At 40.3% G+C, this 24,197-nt stretch overlaps 1 protein-coding gene across 2 annotated transcripts in view; it reads right to left on the bottom strand.

Annotated features, from left to right (window-relative positions):
- The window catches only part of AP3B1 (adaptor related protein complex 3 subunit beta 1), a 157,320-nt gene extending 134,407 nt beyond the window's left edge, over window positions 1-22,913 (bottom strand). The window contains exons 1-4 of one of the 2 annotated variants that reach the window (XM_082783672.1): window positions 22,659-22,913; window positions 7,906-7,981; window positions 4,125-4,199; window positions 48-143 (exon numbers count right to left, since the gene is read on the bottom strand). In XM_082783672.1, coding sequence (XP_082639798.1) covers window positions 48-143; window positions 4,125-4,199; window positions 7,906-7,981; window positions 22,659-22,789 — 378 coding nt within the window. In that variant the 5' untranslated portion in view covers window positions 22,790-22,913. The remainder of the gene's footprint in view (window positions 1-47; window positions 144-4,124; window positions 4,200-7,905; window positions 7,982-22,658) is intronic. The other variant, XM_082783673.1, reaches the window with a different exon arrangement.
- Window positions 22,914-24,197: the final 1,284 nt, after the last annotated feature.

Raw genomic sequence — 24,197 nt, 5'->3', positions numbered from 1 at the left:
ATGCCTGCTCAGAATTCTGTATGAAATGTTGTTTAAGAGTCACTCACTTTTAAAGCACGCTGAAAAGTACTGATGGACAACAAAGCTAGATCTTGCTGCTCTTCTGCATAACGCATCAGATAAACATATACCAGCTTTTTTATCTGAAAACAAAACCACAAAGAACATTGTTACAAGAAAGTTTTGGAACTCTGTAAAACAAAAAATAGAAACAAAATTTTATTCTTGACTTTTATTTTGTTGTTTTATTCTCGAGCTCTTCTTAAAGGAAGAGTTAATACATCACTAGAATACTCACATTTCTCAAATGCCTTATGACTTACTGTAATTCCTTTAATAGCAATTCCCCAAGGTGCTACAATATTACCTAATTAGTGATACAGTCAGATCAAGATTAACAATACAAAGTATCACATTATACTATCATCCAGTAAATAAAGACTTCAATAACATAAGAAGCTGTCATGTGGCAACTGACCACATGAGCATTCCTAATACATTCTGATGAGAAAAAAGAAAAAAGAGTGAAACCCTTGGCAATTGCAACCCCATTGCAAAGTTTAAACAACCCCATTTTACCCTGAAACTCAAAGTCAATTACTTTTAACACATTTGAAAGAGAATATAAGTTCCAGCTGAAGTATGGTAACTTGCGCTATTTAACTTGGATTAAAAAGAACTCTTCTGACTATGTCTTGGACAAAAGCAAAGGGTATTAGATCCGCCTTTGCCCACCTTGAAGCATTCAAAAGATGTAGCTAATATAAGCATATTACAAAGGATGCAATGTTCAAAGATTAAGAAAACCTCAATATGAGTTTGGAGGAGGAGGGTATTCAATTTAGTTCACTTTACCCCCTCATAGCCACTATATGTCAAGGAAGCAGGGAAAATATTTTTTACATTGGAGTTGTAAACTGACTATTGGAGCTTATAATGGAAAACTCTGAAAGACCCTCAACTACAGCTGTGCTATAATTACCATCACTATCAGAAGATGTATCTTTGTGCCAGTTCTGGCAAAAAGCATAATATTAAATCACAGAAGGTTACACCACACTAAATTATTTGTTGTTCAGCTCCAGACAAGCAGCAATCAACATTGACCACAAGAGGCCTATGCACTGAATGACTGCAGGTGTGCAAAGAAAGCCTCCTTTCCCTGAAACCACTCTGTGACTAGAAATGGAAGCCCTTAGAGCTTCGTGACTACACTGTTCTTTTATCATTTACCTTCATTCAATGTTAAAATGCTCCTTTCTATAAAACTAATCATAACAGGGGCACATTAGGCTTGAGGAACACAGGCAGATTTGTTTAATTAGTTTATCAATATAAGCACATAAAACTCCATGAGGTATTGACCAAGACCTATTTTTGTTCTATACCACCAATTGTTTATTAGGTCACTTTTTGCATCCTTACCATTCCTGACATGATGCACATAATCAAGTTGAGGTCAGTGTGTACTTAAAAAAAAATAAAAAAAAATCACAAGCCACTTATGTAAACAATAAGATGCCCTTTGCTTTTCTTAAGGCAAATGAACATGTTTTATTGCTTCTTCACCACCATTTCCCTGTACCAGAGTATTCAGCATAAATTGAAAATTAAAAAAAAAAACAGTAGCCTTTTCTGGTCAGGAAAGTCACTCAGATAAACTGATGTATTTTATGCTGCTGCATTGTAGCAATTAGTAGAGACAGACTTCCATTAGAATTAAAGATGGGGGGAAATTTGGCAAAATGATTTCAGAAAACAGTATAGGAATCAATGCACTAATAATCTGACTTAGCCCATTCCAAGTCATCTCTAGTAACTTCAGAAGCATCCTAAAAACTGAATCATGATACAAGTTACTCAAAACCTTGAACTGGTTAGCTCCAAGTGTAGTTACTCTGGGACCTAAATTTGTTATCTAACTAAACTTCATAAAGAAATTAGTTAACTGTTTTTTCTGAATGTCCTGATCTCTTTCAACAGTCTCCTCCTCCCAAATGAATGCTAGCACTGAATTGTAGAAAACGTAACTGTAACCACTGCACAGAGGAAGATGTGAATTCATGTAGCTGTCTCTTTGTTTTAAAATATAACAGAAGAACCATAAAATACTAACAGAGAAACATTTCCAGTAATTAATCTTAGGTTATGTTATAAAACAAATCTTCCCACACACAAAGGAGCAAAGAGAGACAATAGGGTGGGGGGAAGCAAGTAATACCCTGCCTTAGCTACTCTGTGACAGGTCCATGTCAGGAGCCACCACCATATCTCCACAAACCCACAGGTGCACAGAGGCACAGCAGCAGGAGGGAACCTAAATTTAGGACTCAAAGGAAGGGACACCCTGTTGGGCCCCTCCCCGGATGTTCTCAGCCCCAGTGTCTCAGTGTGAAAGCCTTCAAGAGTTAACACCAGAGAACATCTCAGGCTGAAAGGCTTTACTACTTAAGGGTACGGGACCCAATATAGGGTGCAATGTATTTTAGGACTGCATAGGATTTATGGGATGCTTTGGGGAGGAACCAAAGACATGGAAAGGGAAGGACCTATGTAATTTGGAATCAGCAGAGAAAAATGAGAGATATGCAGATAAAGAGAGACAGTAACATCTAAACAGTTTTCTGGTTGGCAGCCTTGATCTTTCTAATGCAAATGCTACTTTAGACTTCCTTGAGCCACATGGAAAGCGTGTGGATTGAAACACATCATCATTAAAGCTAATCAACTTTTTTTTTTTTTAATTCCTGGAATTATTTTTTTTTTTTAATACAATCCTAGTCCAAGATAGGACCTTTTTGTGCTTTCCTATAAGGGAAGAAAAAAGATAGAGAAGCAAGCTACACTGTGCATTGAACACCTGATACTGGGGCACAGCCAGACAAATATGCTGCTACAATACAATGGATGGTAAATACGCAGAAAGAAAGCTTCTAGTTCTGCTTTTGTTTTTATTTATATAAGTCCTGAAAACACCTATTAAGTCTCCTTACAATTAATCAAAAATCACACAATTTAGTGTAAGTTGAATAAACTCAAAGATCTTGTCTCAAGAAATTAACTCCCACAACAGATGATTTTCACCCAGCTTCTTCTCCAGCTGCTCCCTAGAAAGTTTAATCTTTCTAGTCTGCCCCTTTTTCCATATAATTCTTCTCATAATTCTTCATACAGAATTAATGATTAAAGACATAGACCTAAAGTTCTTCAGAGCCTACATGTCTTGTAAAGCATACTGTAAGCAACCCAAACCTTCGGGATTACATTGCATATTAGTAAAAATTTCTTTACTCGAGATTTTCCTATTCCTCCTTCCCTTCTTTCCCCCAGTACTCATGTTTTTTCAAAAGATTCTAACATTTGAGAGCATCTGTTTGTAATCTTCTGGGATCACAGGCATTCACATTAATAAGTAATGCATTAGAAGAACACTTCTAAACTAAGTTATCAAAAGCACTACCATTTAAGTGTTGTGGACAAACACATTTTAAACACACTTTATTAGCAACATCACATTTTGTCTGATCACAAATTCCTACAGAGGCTTGTTTAATTGAGTTAAAGTGATTTTGCTTTGCAATGCAAATAATGAAACACTCCATTTTTTACAAATATACTACAGGAATAGCACAGTGAAAACTTTTTTAATCTAACCTCCTTTTTTTTTTTTTTTTTTTTAATATTGCCGCTCAGGTTTTATCTGCAATAGATATTTTCAAATAATATGTAGCACAATCCCCCAGTCAAACTTTGCAAGTTCCACCACAATTCAAACAAAATATAGTAACTTTTCTTGTCAGGTAATTGAAACCGCATGATTCCATGAGCTTCTGATCAATCTTCTTTAAAGCATTAAACATTTAAACACATAACAGTCAAAAACACACCCCCTTGTGGTTTTGATTTTTTAATAATGCCAATAGTATTATCCCCTCCCCCCAGCTGAATCACAGTGGGTTTCCTTTATTTACATGATTTTTTTCTTCCAATGACAGCATCAAAGAAAAATTCTAGTAAATAGTTCTTGTGAAAAATTACAGTTTATACTGAATTCAGATATAAGCAGCTAAAATTTTCATAAACAGATCCTCTGTAAGAGTGTTTTTACTATGCTGTAGGAATACCTCAATATTTTTACTGGCAACATTCTTCACAACAGCAGGAAAGAGCTCAGAAGCATTTTTTCCCTTCGCAATCATCTGGAAAAAAAGTAATAATATCATTTATTACTGTTTTGGTTTTTGCTTTTTTGTCCTTTTTTTAGAAAAAATAAAGGAATAAAGAGACATTTATTCCAGATCAATATTTCTCTGATTTTTCTGTTAACTACTAGACACTGCAGGATGCCACCCATACAAAGAAACCACCAAATTCAGGCTGGTAATGACTGTAGGGGAGCAGTGGTGGAATCAACACATTAGACTTTACCATACCAGACTTCAAACCAATTTTAATGCTTTAGAAATTAAAGTTAATGCTTTCAAAACAAAATCTTGCTCATTTGAAAAGCCTTACTCAATGTCACTTTGGGAGCTACTATCAAAAAAAAAAAAAAAAGACAAACAGATAGATCAGGAGAAACTGCATAAGATTAAATCCTGTTTCCACTTCCAGAAATTATTTTGGTGTGCAACAGCAACAAAGAGAAAAAGGAAAATCAGATAGACATCACACTTGAAAAAAACAAAGTAGGGTTGGTTTCCATAAGTTAAACATGAAAGGCCTTAAAGTGTTAATGCAGAACAAAAAGAACAAATTAAAAGATGACCAGTCAACCTATTAGTGTGTGTTTGTTTTTAAAGAAAGTTTTTATATTTTATCTCAGAGAAGTCTGAAACTAGGGCACACAGTCAACAACAAAATTGTATACTGATTAAAGAGCACCAGTAACAAAAACCCAGTTCAGCTACATCCCTTACATGAACACCTAAAAGAAAAAGTTTTTATAAAAGAAGTACATCAAAAGGAATATAGTATTTCAACAAACACTTCAGCTGTACAGCTCTCTCATCTCTTAGATCTAATTCCAGCAGAATGCCTGCCAATAATTCATATCCACGTTGCAAACCCTAGATATTTCACAGATTTATTACACATCTTCAAGTTAAGGTGCCACTGCAGACAGACTCACTCAGAACAGTGTCGTCAGCTACAGAGGAGCCAGGATACAGTCAGACATCAAGCAAATGGGAAAGAACAAGAGTTCACTAAGACAATCAAGTATGCATGGATTCAACACAGGAATGTATTTTGCAATGGAGTTGTTACTCTTTGTAACCGTCTTACATCTCCACCATTGCTTAACATTATACAACTGATAAAACCTATTCTTAACTCACAGGTCTGTTTGTCTCATAGGTAGAACGAACACATTAAGAGCATGAAGAACTAGTATCTTGTGCAACAAAACCAAAAGAAAAAGTGAAACCAGGCAATACCTTGGCAGACTTAATGCTTGGAGAAGAAAGGTGAAACAAGAAAGAACGTGTCTAAAGTTCAAGCTATTGCTGAGCGGAGCCTTTTGAAAGGGTTTAAGAGCAGCTTTGCCTCACATTTCATTTTAACCAACTTAATATCTTAAACTATCTTTTGCAGCTGGATTTAAGCACGGGAAGTGACTCAAATTAAGAATTAAGCAAACTGCAAACATTTCAAGGGTTTTAAAATAAGAATCTAAATTAAGCACTACTGTCAGGACTGGGGGACAACCTTGTAATAAGAATCAAATTCAGAATGACTGGAGTTGAGCAGAACTCATTAACAATATGCATTGTGCAGAAGTTCCACAGAATAGCACATTATCGATCTTCACATCTTGATGCAGCAAAGTTATGCTATTCAGAAATGCAGGCAATTCTCAAAGATCTCCCTGATAGGCTACAACCCTACACATTACTTCCATTATTTATCTGACCTATTATAATATCTCCAATGTAGCATGCAAATTTGTATTTAGATTCTTTTCAAAGAGTATACTTTCACTCACTAAGTCATAATTAGCATAATGTCATTAGCATTAGTCATGATTAGCATAAACACTCCCTACCCCAGGGAGCACTAAACTTAAAAAGCTATAGGTTTTTCCAAGATCAAGGTCTATCGCATCATTTTTGTTGCTATGCCGAGACATTCTCCAGTTGTGTTATCTTCCATACTTGAAGTTCCTGCACAAAGAGGAATTTTCATTCTAGAGGAAGCTTTACACATGTCGACAAGTCTGCATAAACTTATGTCCCTACAAAATATGCCCTACTGAGCGTAAGAGGGTGTGATAAACTGTTTTGTTTTTTGAAATGAGACACAAAATGTATGAATTTCTCCATGGGAAATCAGGCACACAAGTTTGTTTCTGCATTTATGCTTTAAAAAAATTGAGGAAAAAATTTCCACTGGAGGACAGATCTGTTTTATTGTAAAGAATTTCTGTCCCAGAAGAGAATTTGCCACCCACGTTAAGAGGAAGAAACAGCAAAAGGAACCATAAGAAATGTTCTCCTGGTACTTTTCCACCACATCTATATGTACCAATAAAAATTCAGCCTCTTGAAAAGAGGCAGGAAAGCTATCGGTCTACTAAAAGATCAAGAAAGCTATCAATTTGTAAAGCTTTCTCCTTTATCTAAAATTAGTATAAAAAAAAAACCCAACACTGTTCCCGTGAGACATGTTAAACAATACTCTGACAAGTTCCTTTTTCCTCTAGTAATAAGGCTAGAGGAAGCCTTTTATCTCTGGAAAACACGCCTCGTGGTGGAGAGCTTGCTAAATGTAAGCAAACAACTGCTAATGCAAAGGTGTCTTTGCACCCAGCAAGACCATTATCACCACAGCTACAGGCTTTTTGCTAATCGTACAAGGTCCTGTAAAGATCATTGTTTTGACTTGTCATCTGGTACCAACCTCTGGTTCACATATCTGTTATGAGGCACAGTTTAAGCACAGGTTAACACCTTGAAAATTTGGAACAAACTGAAAAGAGAGGATCCAGTAATACAAACAATTCACTGACAGTCAAGTAAAGGCCAACCTTAGGCCTGTTTTTGCTTTAAGACAAGACAAGCAGCAGCAGATAAAGAAGGAAGAGATGTCCAAGAAACAAGAGCTCCACCAGCACTGCTTACAGGAACAGGTGCTAAGGACAGAGAACTGTCTATAATCGAAGGACAAAATTTCTAATTGAGATGGGGGAACATGAAAGCATGTTCAATTCAGTTCTGTCTTCCATTGCTGTAGAGCTTTTGAGCCTGATCACCCTAGTCTAAAACTATCGAGAATAACAGCAATCAGCGATAACCACACATCACCAGCTCCATGGTATTATACACTTATTGGTTGCTGAAAAGTAACCTAAGTGGACACTACAGATTTCCACAGCACATACCCCTAATACTTTTAAGAAGAAATAAAGGGCCTTTATCAACCTAATGATGTTTATCTTACAGAATTTAAACACACGATGATGTTAAACATCATTTAATCAACTCTACAGGTAAACAGTTCACTCAAAATACTTAGATATATCTGTAACCAGCTCAATTAAAAAAAAAAAGCCTAATATCATCTAAAAGTAAAAACAAATGAGTTTTTTTTTTTTTATACATACACGCTAGCAGATTTCTGTTGCTTTCTGACTGATAAATTAAGACAGCAATTGAATCTTCTCCGAAGGAATCATTTCATATTAACATTTCACCTCCCTACTGAAAGGGGTTTCTTACAAGTGGATTGGCAATGTTACACAAAAAAAATTTAAATAGTACAATTGCATATATTTTCATATAGAAAACAGCGAACCAAGGACTACATAGTAGTTTTTAAAACACCATTTAGAGATTCAAATTCTGACTTGGTAAGGATTTGTAAAATAGTAACAGTATTCATACTAAACAAAAAAACAACACATACCCCAACAATCCTTTTCATAGCATCCAGCTTTGCAGAATCTTTACTGCTTTCCAGCATTTGTTTTAGGTCTTCATTTCTGTGGTAGAAACACAGAAAAGCATCAATTAGATAAATTAAGAAAAAAAGTTGGAATACCATTTTTTATATTCTTGCATAATTCCAGCAGCTTCAGATAGAGCGCTTCTCTTTCTTGCCCATTTTTAAACTGTATTTGTTAACATTCTGGCCTAGAATAATGATGTGTTTAGTAAAAGGATCTATCCAATTCCAACAATAAATCAAGCCCATGCAACTTTAATAGCTAATCCCAGCCTAGAAGGTTGAAGTCTTGAAGCAACAGCATAGTTCAGTTTGAACCAATTATTCAATTATTCACTCCCCATCAACCCCTCCAGCACAGCAAGAGTCAGATGCAATAGCTCGAGGCTGACATGTTTGTGCTAAAATATAGTATCAATTTAATGTTAACCACTGAAAAAACCCAATAGCAAGTTTCAGGATGGCCTGAATTCCGACAAGAATCAAGTACACAACCTTATTTTTACATGTGCCTTTTCAAATTGTAAATTGCCATTCATTCACTTCAGAGTGAAAACCTCAGATCAGCAGTATATCTATTCTACATACCGTAAGATTAAGGCAGCCACATGGTTGGACACATAAATCCAAGTACTTTTTTTTTTTTTTTTTTTTTTTTTTTTTTTTTTTTTTTTTACAGCCAAAGCAAGATTCTAGCATGAAAATATTAACTTGAAAAGGATGAAAGGATGTTCTCTCACAGATACAGCTTCTCATTACCAAGCTCTAATACAAACCCTAACCTTGTTTGGCTTTTTGAATGCAAAGAAATCACAGTCTATTAACGTAGGTTAACTGCATTTATAGACACTGAGAATTTACAAAAGTTTATTTGAAGAAATAACCTTCTGTGATTCCTAGATAGCTAGATTGGGGGGGAAAAAACGACCATGCAGTTGGCCTGGATAAAATAACTGCAAAATTCCAAAGATCTCTGAAAATTTTCTAAGACTTACAAACCCTTTGAGCTCTCACAGTGAAAAAGCAACATGGAAATCCAGAGACTGGACTTGAAAAGTGAATATGAAAATTGAAATATATACTGATTATATATATACACACATAATTTGAGATAGAGAGGAAAAGGCAGTTTAAGTCAAAATAAAAAATTAGTTACTAGACAAAATTTTGTCAGCTGTTCCTTCACTAAGCACCAAACTGCATTTTTCCTACTTGAGAAGAATAGAGATGATTTCTCATATTCTCAGACCCAATACTGCAACTATTCCCTGCATCCCGATGAGAAATACACATCACTTTTACACTTCAGTACACATCCGCAATATTAAGAGCCACAGTCAAAGGAAAAAAAATAGTTTCCCTATTAAGCCAAAAGAAAGACACGCAAAAAAAAAAAAAAAAAACACAAACCAACAAAGTAGATACCTGCAGGCGACCTCCAAGTGAGATCTAGCTACTTTTTCAAAAACTAGTATTTCATGAAATGCTTCAGCAACAGGTATGACCTGTTTTAAGTACCGGCTTCACGTAACAGCTTAAATATTTAAGCATTATATTTGAAAGAAAAAAGTGGAAGTATTTCATTTTCTTGCCTGCTTCAGCATCATTTCCCAAATATCGCTGGGAACCCCTCCTATTTTCCCTGCTTGACACATAGCAATTTACTGCTGTCAGTTATTCCTGGAAGTGCTCAAAGAACTGTCAGTCAGTCCACTACTGCTGCCTTTTTTTTTTTTTTTTTTTTTTAATTATTTGTTTCTGTCCCTTACATTATACGCCCTATCCAACTTTGTTCTGTAGTTTTACATCCTGTTGAAGCCAGTTTATTTTGTTTATAGTTGACCTTCCCATCCAGTGCAAGTAGTAACATCCAGTGTACCATGGTTGTTGTTCAACATTAAATGAACATATATCAATATATTAAATTATATTACTTATTAATTAATTATTAATAATTATTGTCCAACATTAAAAGTTGAATGAAAAAAAAGAAATATGTCAAAAAATTCCCTAGAGAAAGTAGAAAGTATGCAGACAGTGATTTGACTTTGAAAATCAAGTAGGAAAAAATGGAGGAAGTTACACAGGACAGGATTCAAGCACATGTTGAAAACTAACTGACTGAAGCTGGGAATGACCGAAGCAGAAATCATCTACAGGATGAGTTACTACTGCAACAAATAAAGACAATAAAAGGTGAATTTAAGACATGAAGACAAAAGAAAAAGTACTTGATGAAGTTTAATTAAAACTGCTTAAGGAATATTTTCTAACACATATTTCAAATAAAAATATTTTGAAGTGTTAATAGGAAAGATAAAATCAGAAACTAAAACATGAATACCTGCCAACATTGCTTTCCTAAGACCAAAGAAGCAGGGAAAAAAAAAAAGTAAAAAAAAAAAAAACAAACAAGTTCTTGATGAATCCATTTGGAAACTAGTATCTAAGTAACTGATGATTTGTTTTAAACTCTATCACAAATTGTAATCTGGAATTAGCAAGCATTAGATACTTACAGAGAAAAATATTGTTCCATATATTCGTAATCATCATCGGCAAGCCGTTTTTATTCTACACTTACATACGGTTTCAGTGTAACTTCGAGGTTTCCCCCTTTAAAAGCAGATTTAATAGTGCAAGAAACCTCAATTATTTTACCCAGTATTGTAGAATTTTGTTCCATCCTTTGAAGTACAGTGTATAAAGAAAGACCACTGCACTCAACCAAGCTTGCCTGCTGAGATTGAAGCCTACTCAGAAAAGAAAATCGTATAATCTTATTATGTAACAGGATACCCACTCCCTTGCTGTTTTAACTTCTAGAAACAAATATCCTATGTAGATTTCAAAGGTCACTTCCGTCCAAAAACAACTCTTATCAGCAGCCTCTAACAAGAGTAAAGGCAAATACATTTCAGTCTTTCATAGTATAATTAAATAAAGTACGCTTCTGTACTGGGTCTGGCTGGAATGTTAACTTTCCCGGCAGCAGCCCATACAGTGCCGTACTCTGTACTTGTAGCTGGAACAGCAGTGTTATCACACCATTGTTGTGTCTACTGCTGAGCAGCAGTGGCACAGCATTGGGCCTTTCTCTAACCCTCCTAGGGGGTGGGCAAAAAGTGAGGAGAGAAGCATCACCAGGGCAGCTGACCTAAACCAACCAAAGGGATATTCCATACCATGTGGTGTCACACTCAGCAATAAAAGGTGGAAACAGGAAGAAGAGGGGAGGGGTGGGCTCTCGTTGGGAAACGTCGGTCCTCCTCTCGAACACCGGCTGCGTGCGTTGAGGCCTTGCTTCAAGGACGTGGTCAATCATTGCTCATTTGTGGGAAGTAGAGAGTAATTTCTTTCCTCTGCACTTCCATATAGCCTTCATTTATTTTGTTTGTTTGTTTTCCTCCCTTCTTTTTATTTTTCCTTTTCCCCTCCCTCTTCCCCTTTCCCTTTTTATTTCCCCTTAGTTAAATTGTTTAGTTCATAGTAGTCTTTATTTAATTATTATAATTATTTCCCTTTAATTAAATTATCCTTATCTCAACCCGTGAGTTGTTCTTTGCTTTACTTCTCCCCCTCCTCATCTAAAGGAGGGGGAGTGAGAGAGCGGTTGTGGGGTTTAGCTGCCCAGCACGGTAAAACCACCACAGCTTCAACAATATTTTTATCTTCTGAATATTAAGACGACTTAAGGGAATTTGAATCAAGTAAAATCCCTAAAAAAAAAAAAAAAAAAACTTCACACTGCCGTTTGTTTCTATACTCATTAATTCCCCTGAAGTGACAGTTCTTCAGTGCACAACATTAGACAAATAATGTCTTCATCACTTATAGGTCTACCTGCTAAAAACTCATGAAAGCGTAAGCAACTGTCCTGCTACATCAATACTTTTGCCACTCCCTACTAAAACTTTAAGGATGATTTTAGCCTACACTGTTACATACATGTTGTAGGTAACTGACATATAAACCATTACGTCATCAGCAAAACCAGGTTTAAAGTAGCCTAATCTGATAGCTATGGATGATACTGAGCTCTTCTAAGCAGGACAGTATTCAACCCAACAACAAGAGGTGCAAATAAAAAATCATGAAAAATTTACAGCCTGTGAGGTAGTTTTCTCTCCTGACAGTAAGGAGGGGTGAAAATGCTTTCTCTTGTGTTTTTCCCCCACTCAAGGAACAAAACAAACAAAAAAAAAAAACAGGAATCTTACCCGTCTGACAACTGCTGCATCTAAGAATTTCAGTAAGGTTTCCCATAGTTATAATCAAACATCTTTACCTCCATAATACATCCCCACTGTCCTAAGAAACTGGATAGTTTTTAAAGCACTAGTATGTGAATTTAATTAGAAATGTTATACCCGTATACAACTTTAACAGTCTATGAAACACACTTGTTATTTGTGCATCGCCTGACAAAAAAAAAAAAAAAAGGGCGTAAGTCATTTTTTCAGTTAATTTTTTTCATTTATTCATTCAATAAACGACTTCAGTTTAAGCCATTTATTCAGTTTTCAATACTAGTGACCTAGTGGTTTCAATACTAGTGACCTAGTAGTTTCAATACTAGTGACCTAGTGACCTTTGTGATCTTTACTACCATGAAGTTCTACTCCTCGATATAAGTATTTGACCAAAGATTCAAAGAGAGCACGTTAAGTAGAAGAAGAGGATTTCTAATTTTCTTCTAAGTCTTTACGTTTTGTGACTGTAGCCTTTGATCATTTGTATTCCCACCTCAAAGCACTGCTTTTTGTTTTGGTTTTGTCTTTGCAACATTTTTGGATGTAACAGGACTATAAATATGAAAGTGTCTATGATGGCTCTACAGGTTAGTACTCATCTTCTAGATGCTACTTTAAGAAAGAAATCAAGAAGTTCTTAATCTCATGATCACTCCATCCACTTGCATGTAAAAAAAAAAAAAAAAAAATCACCCCCACATGCCAAAATAAAAGCTCAGAAACCTAGAACTCAGCATTCAAGATAACATGCTGTTGAATTATATTAACAGCCTGGATCTTAAGCCAGAAGCTGAGCAACAGAGCAGGATGTGCTACTCAGCTGTAAAGGAACCTGACCATTATTCTCCATTTCAATTAACCACCAACAGCAACTAGAGAACAGCTGAAAAATAGGTCATATTCTTGTCAGATCACACCTGGTCGCAAAAACTGGCCTCTTGCCTAGATCAAAACTTGGATCTCAGTTTCTGCTGAACGACTCTATCCATCTCTACCAAAACAAACAAAAAAATGCCAAAAAGGGTAGGTATACATACATCGTTAAGATTTAAATCAGCTATGCCAGTGATAAATCTAGGCCTCTCCCTCCATTTCTGTCTTCTTATAGGAACTATTATAAAGCTCTAAGTGCAATACTTATTTCATCTGCAGCAAAATACTAAATCACAACCTGCAGCAAATAACTTGCCACTGCACCTACTTATTCCAAACAATTATTATTAAGAGAACACTTAGTCACACTGTTAGGACATACTTTTTTTTACATCTCCTGTTCTCTTTTAGCAACACCATAATAAAAAACACATACATTGTTATTAATTGCAGCATTTCTAACAGTTACTGAAAGAAGTTACCCACAAACATTAAGGTTTTCCTCATAAAAAGCAGAAGTTTCATAAGTAGCAAAACCAGCACCTGAAGCCCAAATGACAAGAAAAAGACACCAATGATTCTTCATCCACAAAAATCTTTACTCACTGAGATTTACCAGCCTGTGTTTTTATGAAAAAAGAATTTAATTATGATTCTCCATTCCATATGCATGCCTCTATAATCCGGGATCTGTTTTATCACCTCTGAGTACAGGGCAAGAACTTTATTTGAAGAACTGATGGTCAGATACAGGCTCTTCATTTGCAATGAGAGCACTGGATTACCGCATAGGTAAAATACAAGAAATGCCAAACAAATCCACAGCACAGAAGGAAGCAAACTTCACTATTTTTGATCCCATGGAACCACATGTCACAGAATGAGAACAGAAATTACAGATGTCCCATTTAAAGAGTTTTAACAACGCACTTTGTGTTTTAAGTTCTACAACTACAACATGCTTTCACCTACACATCAACCACATTGGTCTTATATTCAATCTTTACGAAACTTCAGTCTGGATTACATGTTTTCAACCACAGTATACTGACTTTATTTTATTTTACCTGCAGCCTCATAACAAAATGTTTCAACATTAAGTTCAAAACACTATGAACGTTACCAGGTTTGAAACACAAAATCCATACTGACAGCACAAATTAACTATCTTTGGCACTTCTGTAGTAATGAAGGTCCTAGGGAAGATTTCATACACACACCAAAAATCGGCTTTTTATAGTTCACAGGAGCTGCAAAATTCTTAAAATAAATTGGCTTAATCGAGCATAAACTCTACAAATCTGAACTTAACACTTACAGAGAAATGCAAATTGATTTTGGAGCTGCTTACCATGTTTTCCATAAAATGGAAGCTAGAACAGCAGTAAATACATGTTGTGATTTGAGTTTATTTTGCTGTTGATTTGGATTCTTCCTCTAGCAGGAAATTAAGAAATCCACATTTCACTGTGAGCATTTTGTTCTATACCACAAACTGTTTGAATGACATCTTGTGGTGCTATTCGGTATTGCTATCTTCTTTCATTATAACACTATTTATATTTATTATTGTTAATTCGTAACACTACCTTGGAATTCAACTATTATTTAAAGGGAGAGAATTCATGTGTACTGTGATTTAGAGAGAAATGATGACATCAGATATCTCCTGTTTTCTTCTAAGCCACAACTAACTTATTTTTCAAACTTAGAAGCAAGCATACGGCTCAGAAAGTGAACTTTGTATTTTTAAAACGCAGACAAAGATGCATGGAAAAACAGGATAACTGCAATATCAGAGACACAGAGAAGAACAAGACAGGTTATAGTTAAACCACCAAGAAAATTAACTTGTGTAATGATTGCTTTGCCACCGCTCTCAAAGCACTTGCAATCTGGACAGCTTTGGTACAGTCTCCTCCTTCTCAGTAAGCGAATATACAGAAAAGCATGAAGTTAACACTGGATAAAGCATCTTTCCAGCTCACTTCTGTCAAACTACACTGGTACCTAACCTGTGCTTGAGCAACCCAGAGCATGAACATCTGAAAGTTTCTGCTGCCACGAACATCAATGTAAATAACCTACACTTCAAAATCTCTAACCAGACAGCAGTTAATATGACAAAGTAGTTTGAAAGATCTTCTGGAGAGGACTATGATTTAATCTAAAGTGATCTAAAGTGAGTAGTTAAAAGACCCTACTTCACCCAGTCACAAGAAAGGTTGCTTCCTGTAGTCCTTTCAGATGATCAAGCAACACCACTATGTACAACCTCTTCTGATAGTGCCAACACCCCCAACACCACAGTAGTTTCTGAAAGAGAAAAATCATCCTTTGTGGCAGAGACCAGTTTCCTGAAGCCTGAAGAAGCGGCACCTAACCTGTTGACACTTAAACAGCTGTGTCCATTTACAGCCTGTCTTGAACAGGAGCGATCAGAATACACAGACATCTGCAGATCACTTAGAAGTATTGACAGATACAAAGGGATAAGAGAAAGAGGAGCAGTGCCAGCATTCCTGAAAATGATGAGGCTTCCTTTATACAAAAAAAGTGGTGCCATCTCTGCCAGAATCTACAAGTGTTAACACATTAATAGATACATGCTAACATTTCAGAAACACTGCTTAACAGCATTAAGATGTACTGCCATTCATCCTCTACCAGAATGCCAGAAATATTTAAATGACAAAAGAATTCTGGTTTTCTCAATTTAAGAAAACTACTAGGAAGAAGAACGGACCAGGCAAAGATAATCCTCAGAAAAGCAGAGCTAAGAAAATTGGATTTTTTTTTTTTTGCCAACCTTACATTGTAACAACATTACAAAAGACATTTTAATGCCATTCATAATGCAGATCATAGCAACTGTCTACAGCAAATATATGACATAAGCATAATAAACATACAGAAGCCACAGCGAAGACCCTAAACTAGCATCTTTCTGAAAAGATACAAAAGCTTCAAAAAAATTTTATGACTGCATTACAGAGAATCACAGCAAATCAACAGTTCATTGCTTCCATCCTCACATGTGCCAAGTGCATGGCAATAGGAAAACATTCACCATGCCTCACTTTCCATCAGATCTGTCCAGTTTCAACTCGAGAAGTGCTCTGCCATTTAATGCTCCTGTTCCTGTACTGCATTTAGATCCTGTTGTGGTACCAACTATGTGGATCAGATTTTATCTTGTAGAGTCATCGTTTTACCTAAACCATTCATCTTCACTGGCTTGTACATCCTACTGAAGCTGGCATACCACTATATGAGTGGGCAGAGTGCCATCCTAACAGATGGGGAAAGAAAGCAGACTTGCCAATGAGCTACAGTATGCATCAAGTTTGAATATTAGGGCCGGACTCTCCTCCAAGAATTTCATAAATGGCAGTCTATACAAGCTTTCCATGACTGGTTGAACAGGATATGCCAAGGCAAAACTAAATCAATTTAAGACTCCAAGAACATCTCTGGCAGCTGTTGAAAGCAAGTTTTTAGCTCTGATGAATTTGGAAAAGTCTTCTGCACAGAGAATTGGGGAACGAGTACCTTAATGAAATCACCACCTTAGATCAGCTCTCAGCAAAACAAGCTTGCAAATCTCAGCAGAAAAAAAATGTGTTTGCAGTCCTGCCGAGTTTCCTGATGAATAGCTCAACAGAATGCTTAAGCCAGATCTGCAGGAAAAACTCTAATAAATTACAAATGTATTTTGCTTGGCAGGAATATAGTTTAAAGATGCAAATCAGTAAAGTTGAAAATGCTTGTTATAAATTTTGCCATCTGTTTCAATACTATACGTATCACTACCTGCTGATGTTACTCATACAGTTCACCTGAAAGTTTTTTACATTTCATTTAGATACAGCAACAAATAATTCTATCATTGAATTCATAACATGCCCAAGAACCAGACATTACTATATTTTAGTATTACAAGAAACTTTCTTTTTTAAAAAGCAATTAATATACATGAGAGTCCTTCATCTTCCCAGAATTAACAGTAATAGCTGCAGCCTAGCACATGCAACTAATGTTTCTGTCTCTTTCTAGTTTTCCTTTAAAACTGAAAAGTAGTTAGACATTTCATGCCCCTACACAGAGCAATGGTAGGCAATGTAATCATAAAAACTGACCCCATTAACTTAAGTGATCTGCATGGAAATGCATCTGGATGAGAGGGGGGGGGACCATGGACACTGTCTTCCTGGACTCCGCGAAGAAATCTGACACTGTCCCCCGTAAGATCCTCCGAGGGAAGCTGCTGAAGCATGGGCTGGATGAGCAGTGTGGTGGATCAACACCTGGTTGAACAGCTGGGCCTCGAGGGTAGTGCTCGGTGGTGCAAAGTGGTTGGAGGCCAGAAATGAGCAGCGTACCCCAGGGGTCACCACTGGGTCCAGTCCTGTTTAACATCTTCAGTAATGAGCTGGACAGTGGGGTAGAGTGCGCCCTCGGTACATTTGTGGATGACATGAAGCCAGGGGGAGTAGCTGATTCTCCAGAAGGCTGTACTGCCATCCAGAGGGCCGGAGAGGTGGGCTGACAAGAATCCCATGAAGTTCAACAAGTGCAGAGGGCTGCCTCTGGGGAGGAACCACCCCAGGCACCAGGACAGGCTGGGGGCCACCCATCTGGAGAGCAGCTCTGCAGGAACAGACCTGTGCTTGCTGGTGAGCACCAAGCTGAACGTGAGCCAGCGATGGGCCCCTGCTGCTAAGAAGGCTGACGGTATTGGCTGCATTAGGCAAAGTATCGCCAGCAGTCAGGCGAGGTGATCCTGCCCCTCTGCTCAGGGCTGCTGAGGCTGCACCCGGAGTGCTGTGTCCAGTTCTGGGCCCCTGGTACGAGACAGACCTGGACATACTGGAAAGGGTCCCACAGAGCACTACAAAAATGAAGAAGGGACTGGAACATGTCTCCTGTGAGGAGAGGCTGAGAGAGCTGGGACTGTTCAGCCTGGAGAAGAGGAGGTTCGTGTATGCAAATACCCGAAGGGGTGGTGCAAAGAGGACGGAGCCGGGCTCTTTTCAGTGGTGTCCAGTGCCAGGACAAGGGGCAACGGGCACAAACCAGAACCACACAGTCACAGAATGGGCAGGGTTGGAAGGGACCTCTGAAGACCATCTGGTCCAACCCCCTTGCCGAGCAGGATCACCTAGAGCACATGGCACAGGATGGCATCCAGGTGGGTTTTGAATGTCTCCAGAGAAGGAGACTCCACAGCCTCTCTGGGCAACCTGTGCCAGTGCTCTGTCAACCTCACAGTACAGAAATGCCCTCTCATATTCAGCCAGAACCTCCTGTGCTTCAGTCTGTGCCCATTGCCTCTCATCCTGTCACAGGGCACAACTGAAAAGAGACTGGCTCCATCCTCTTGACACCCTCCCCTTGGATATTTATACACATTGATGAGGTCTCCCCTTAGTCTTCTTTTTTCCAGGCTAAACAGGCCCAGCTCTCTCAGCCTGTTCTCGTATGACAGGTGCTCCAGTTCTCTCATTTTCTTTGTAGCCCTCCTCTGGACTCGCTCCAGTAGCTCCACGTCCCTCTTGCACTGAGCAGCCCAGAGCAGGACACAGCACTCCAGGTGTGGCCTCACCAGGGCTAAGTAGAGGGGGAGGATCACCTCCTTTGACCTGCTGGCAACACTCTTTCGAATGCAGCCCAGGATCCCGTTGGCCTTCTTGTCCACAAGGGCACATTGCTGGCCCACGGTCAGCTTGCTGTCCACCAGGACTCCCAGGTCCCTCTCTGCAGAGCTGCTCTCCAGCAGGCCAGTCCTCAGCCTGTGCTGGTGCTTGGGGTTATTCCTCCCTAGATGCAGGACCCTGCACTTGCCCTTGCTGAACTTCATGAGGTTCCTCTCGGCCCAACCCTCCAGCTTGTTGAGGTCCCTCTGAATGGCAGCACAGCCCTCTGGGGTATCAGCCACTCCTCTGAGCTTTGTGTCAGCAAACTTGCTGAGGGTGCACTCTGTCCCTTCATCCAGCTCATTGATGAACAAGGTGAACAACACTGGACCCAGTACTGACCTGTGGGGGACACCGCTAGCTACAAGCCTCCACCTAGATTCTGCAGCACTAAGCACAACCCTCTAAGCTCTGTCGTCTAGCCAATTGCCAATCCAACTCACCATCCACTCATCTATAAGAGGGCCCCTCGCTACAAGAAGGACATGGAGGTGCTTGAGCGGGTGCAGAGAAGGGCGACGAAGCTGGTGAGGGGCCTGGAGAACAAGTCCTACGAGGAGCGGCTGAGGGAGCTGGGCTTGTTCAGCCTGGAGAAGAGGAGGCTCAGGGGCGACCTTATCACTCTCTATGGGTACCTCAAGGGAGGCTGTAGCGAGGTGGGGGTTGGTCTGTTCTCCCACGTGCCTGGTGACAGGACGAGGGGGAATGGGCTAAAGTTGAGCCAGGGGAGTTTTAGGTTAGATGTTAGGAAGAACTTCTTTACTGAAAGGGTTGTGAGGCATTGGAACAGGCTGCCCAGGGAAGTGGTGGAGTCACCATCCCTGGAAGTCTTCAAAAGACGTTTAGATGTAGAGCTTAGGGATATGGTTTAGTGGGGACTGCTAGCGTTAGGTCAGAGGTTGGACTCGATGATCTTGAGGTCTCTTCCAACCTATAAGTTCTGTGATTCTGTAATCTACGCCACACCTCCTAAGCTTACCTATGAGGATGTTGTGGGAGACAGTGTCAAAAGCCTTGCTGAAGTCAAGGCAAACAACAGCCACTGCTCTCCCTGATCTATCCAGCCAGTCATTCCATCATAAAAGGCTCTCAGATGGGTTAAGCATGATTTGCCCTTGGGGAATGCATGCTGACTGCTCCTGATCACCTTCTTTTCCTCCACATGCTTGGAGCTGACCTCCAGGATGAGCTGCTCCATCACCTGTCCAGGGATGAAGGCAAGGCTGACTGGCCTGTAGTTTCCCGAGTCCTCCTTCTCGTCCTTTTTGAAGACTGGCATTAACATCAGCTTTCTTCCAAACCTCAGGCACCTCCCCTGTTCTCCACAACCTTTCAGAGATGATGGAGAGTGACCTAGCAACAACACCAGCAAGCTCTCTCTGCAACCATGGGTGCACTCCATCAGGGCCCATGGATTTGTGGATGTCAAGTTTGCTTAAATCATCTGACTCCATCCTCTTCAACCAAGGGAACGTCCTCCTTTCTCCAGACTTCCTCTGTTGTCTGCAGGGCCTGAGATTGCTGAGGGCTGACCTTAGCAGTAAAAATTGAAGCAAAAAATACGTTCAGCAACTCTGCCTTCTCTATGCTTTGTCACCAGGGCACCCTCCCCATTCAGCAGCAGGCCAACATTTTCCCTAGTCTTCCTTTTTCTATTGATGTATTTGAAGAAGCCCTCTTTGTCCTTGACATTCCTTGCCAGAATGCAGGAGGTTCTCCCTGAACACCAGGTAGCATTTCTGTGCTGTGCAGGTGACAAAGCACTGGCAGAGGTGGCCCAGTTGTGGAGCCACCCTCCTTGCAGTTACTCAGAAGGCACCAGGACATGGTCCTGGGCAACCTGCTTCATGTGTCCCTGCTTGAGCAGGGGTTGGACCAGATGGTTCCAGAGGTTCTTTCCATCCTTAACCATTCTGTAAAACTCTCTCTCCATGCTACAGATGTAATTTTCCCTAGTGGAATATCCTACTACTTCTATCCTTGAAAATGCAAGACACAAAAATACATCTTGCACTTCTCTGTGCACACACTAGGGAGGGATCAGATCTGACCAGTTTAAAGAACACAAACCAAGAAGACACCATGTCTTCAACACAGGTTACAGGCACTGTCCTGAGAAGGTTTCCATTTCAGCTCGAGTTATAAGAAATTTTGTTTGCTTCTCAGTAAGGAGTTTGGGACCTATTAGGAGAGCTGACTAGATGGCATACATGCTCTACGCCTGATAAGTGACTACCTGCTTCTCTAACAATAATCCTCACTTGAAGTTCACTGCTAGAACATTGGTTTTTTCTTCCCACACAGATTTCATAAGCTATCCTGCAGTGTCCATTTCTCAAAACCTCTCACACAGATTAGGAGTTTACCACACAGGTTCAAGTGACGGCAAACTTCCTGTTTCAACAAGGACTTGTTTGTCAGCTGCAAAGACCACTGAGATCAAAAACTGCTTTCTTCTCAAGCCCCTTCTTCAGGGATCTTCTCTCCCCTTCTTTAAGTAAAGAAGCAAGCCTGGAACATAAATTAAAAAGACACACGCACATATCACGAGCTACTCAGCTACTCTGGTTCTTCCATATTCAGGAAGTCACACACAAATACATACACGCAAAGCCTCAGGACCCCAGAGCTGTATTTCTGCAACCACTGGATAGCCTCAGGTAGAATTACTTACTTTGGTTCCCACAGCTCCAGAAACATTGACAAATATACTCAGCCTGCAAAACAGTCTGAAATCTAGGATGAAATGAGTTTGTATATAGAATTACAGCCATGATCAAGGATCGGGGTATTCTCCTCTGTAGAAAAGTGTAAGAAGACCAATGGTTAAAAAATAAAGCACAAAGTTGTTTCCACAGAAAGGAACAACACAAGCAAGGCACAGGCAACATAAGTCAGATACAAACACAAGTCATTGGGGTATCTGTGTTAGCTAGGTCATTGAAAGTTTTAACTGGAACAGAATTAAAAAGCAGAAGATGTAGAGGAACAGCAGAGGCACAGAAGTATGAGTTGTACGGAAAACTGAGGAGGCCTACCAGCTGCTGTCTCATGGAGACAAGCATGAGAGTCACAGCAGCTTCACCTTGTTGTGATCTACTTCAGTGTGGCATAAAAATAAGCACATCAGTCGAGGTTTCTAAGCACAGATGCTCTCTTTGTGCAGAACAACCAAACTGAACAACAGGTGATTGATTTCCTAATGTACACGAGACCTTAGCTTATGGTCCTTTTTACTGGTCGCTTTAGGAATAGATTTCCAATTTGTTGTAGGATGCCATTCCAGCTTGGCAAGCCTCTTGATCCTTCCTAGATGCATTTTTTTGTCACTCCAAGTCACTTTTCCTTTAAGGAGATAAAGGTTTTCGGTGTCCGTGCACTTTAGACCGTTTCCTTTTTTTTTTTTTTTTTTTTTTTTACCCCTCCTTCCCCCTGCCTATTTCCTCATTGTGACTCTGACTCCTGACCGCGTTAGCTCCCTCCCCTTTTACACCAGCCACCTCGTCACGGCCAACCACGTCCCCAGCTCCCGTAGACAAACTTCCGAGCGCTTCTCAAGACACACGGGAAGGCAAAACGAAACTAGCGCCAACGCGGCTGGCTAGCAAAACTGATAAAAAGCTTTCACTGCAAAAAAAAAAAAAAAAAAAAAAAAAAAAAATCCCCCCCCCCCCTTCCCCCCCCCAAAAAAAAACACACCTCCACAGCCGCGGGCACACCCCAAACGCCGCCACACGAACTCCCCCGCGGCCCTCCCTCACCCCCATCCCATCCCCTCCCCGCCGCCCGGGCCCGGCCCGGAAGCGCGGCCCGGGGAGACCCGGCCGCCCCTCAGCGCCCGGCCCCGCCGCCGGTCCCGTCCCGTCCCGCCCCGCCCCGGCCCCTTCCTCACTTCTTGGTGTCGCTGCTGAAGAGCCCGAAGGCCGCGGGCACCGAAGGGGCCGTGGTGGGCGCCGCCTCCTGAGCCAGCTCGGGCGCCGCCTCGCCGGCCTGCTCGCCGTAGCCGTGCCCGTTACCGGACATGGCACCGCCGCCGCTCGCTGCCCGCTCCCACAAACTTAACGGCACGGAGCGGCGCGGAGCGGCACACACCCCCCGCCCAGCACCGGGCACGGGGCGGGAGGGCCACGTGATGGGGGGGGACGGGACTCGGTCCGCCCCGCCCCGCCCCGCCCCGCCCCTCCCGGTGCCGCCCGGTGCCGCCGTCGCCTCAGCAACGCGGCCCGGCCCGGCCCGGCCGTGAGGCGGCCGTTGTAACGGCTGTAACCGCCGCGCTGACCGGCCCCTGGCGTGCCTGGGCGGGGAGGAAAGATAAAAGATGTCCAAACACACACACAAAAAAAAAAGTCTAAAATTGTCCGAACACACCAGAAAATTCCAAAAGACGTCCAAGCATACCAAAAAAAGCGTCCAAAAGATGTCCAAACACAGACCTTAAGCTCCCTGTGGCCTCAGCTGGGCAGAGGCTGTTTTATTTTTGTGTAGCCCAAATACTGCCGTGGCCCCTACACGCAGCAAAAGCAACTCCTGTTGCTTACAGTAACCAATACTACAAATTAACCAGCTTGGTACTAGTTAGTATTACACACTGACTACGCTGCAGGTGTGCTCCCAGGTTGCTAAATATTCAACAAGTTAAAAGTTAAGTCCTATCAACTCCATCACGAGAAAGGTGGAAAGGAACGAGAAACAGTCCTGGAGGGTCTCATCTTATAGCAAAGTGGCACCAGTCCCTGTGTCACCAGCACTCACCCTTCCAAGGGTGGTGATGCAGCTGACATTCACAACAGCAACTTGCATGTACAAGCCCATAAAACATAAAGGGATGACTAGAAGTTGTACAAGAAAAGTTTATCTTAATTTCTTTTTACAATCTTATTTTACCATATACATCCTACACACACCAAAGTATCCTGTCCTCCTCCACACCTCTCACTGTTTGAGGAATAATCTGTGCTCATTAAAATGCCCTTCTATCCATCTATCTAAATTACGTTAGTAGAGTCCAGCCTTTTCATCCTGAGAACAAACTCATTTCCAAAAGGTTACAGTTCACAATCAATACCTTTTATCTTACAGAGGAAAAAAGAATGGTTTGTCATAACATTTTTCTGAAGCAGCTCTTCAAATTTCTTGTCTTTCAGCAACTTGTACGTTTCTCTTTGAAACTTGGTTATTGCCAAGCAAATAAACTTGAGAGGAGGCGTTACCAATACTTTATCTATTAAGAGAGTGGGACAGCAATAAGGTCAGTTGATCACTTCAGTTGCCTTCTGTGGGTGCCAACATTTCAGCTTCCCTTCAGGGTCTCTAATAGCCTTCTTCTTTGTAGTACAGTCTCTTTAATGCCAAGACTTGGAGAGTAAAAGGCCACTGGTGGCTCCCAGTCACAACACTAATATTCTTGACCAATATGCCTGTTGGTTCTCCA

Source organism: Aythya marila (assembly GCF_965140915.1).
Source record: "Aythya marila genome assembly, chromosome: Z".
Taxonomy (NCBI): Eukaryota; Metazoa; Chordata; class Aves; order Anseriformes; family Anatidae; genus Aythya; species Aythya marila.
The sequence above is the reverse complement of the archived record's forward strand: the minus strand, read 5'-3'. Positions and strand labels throughout refer to the sequence as shown.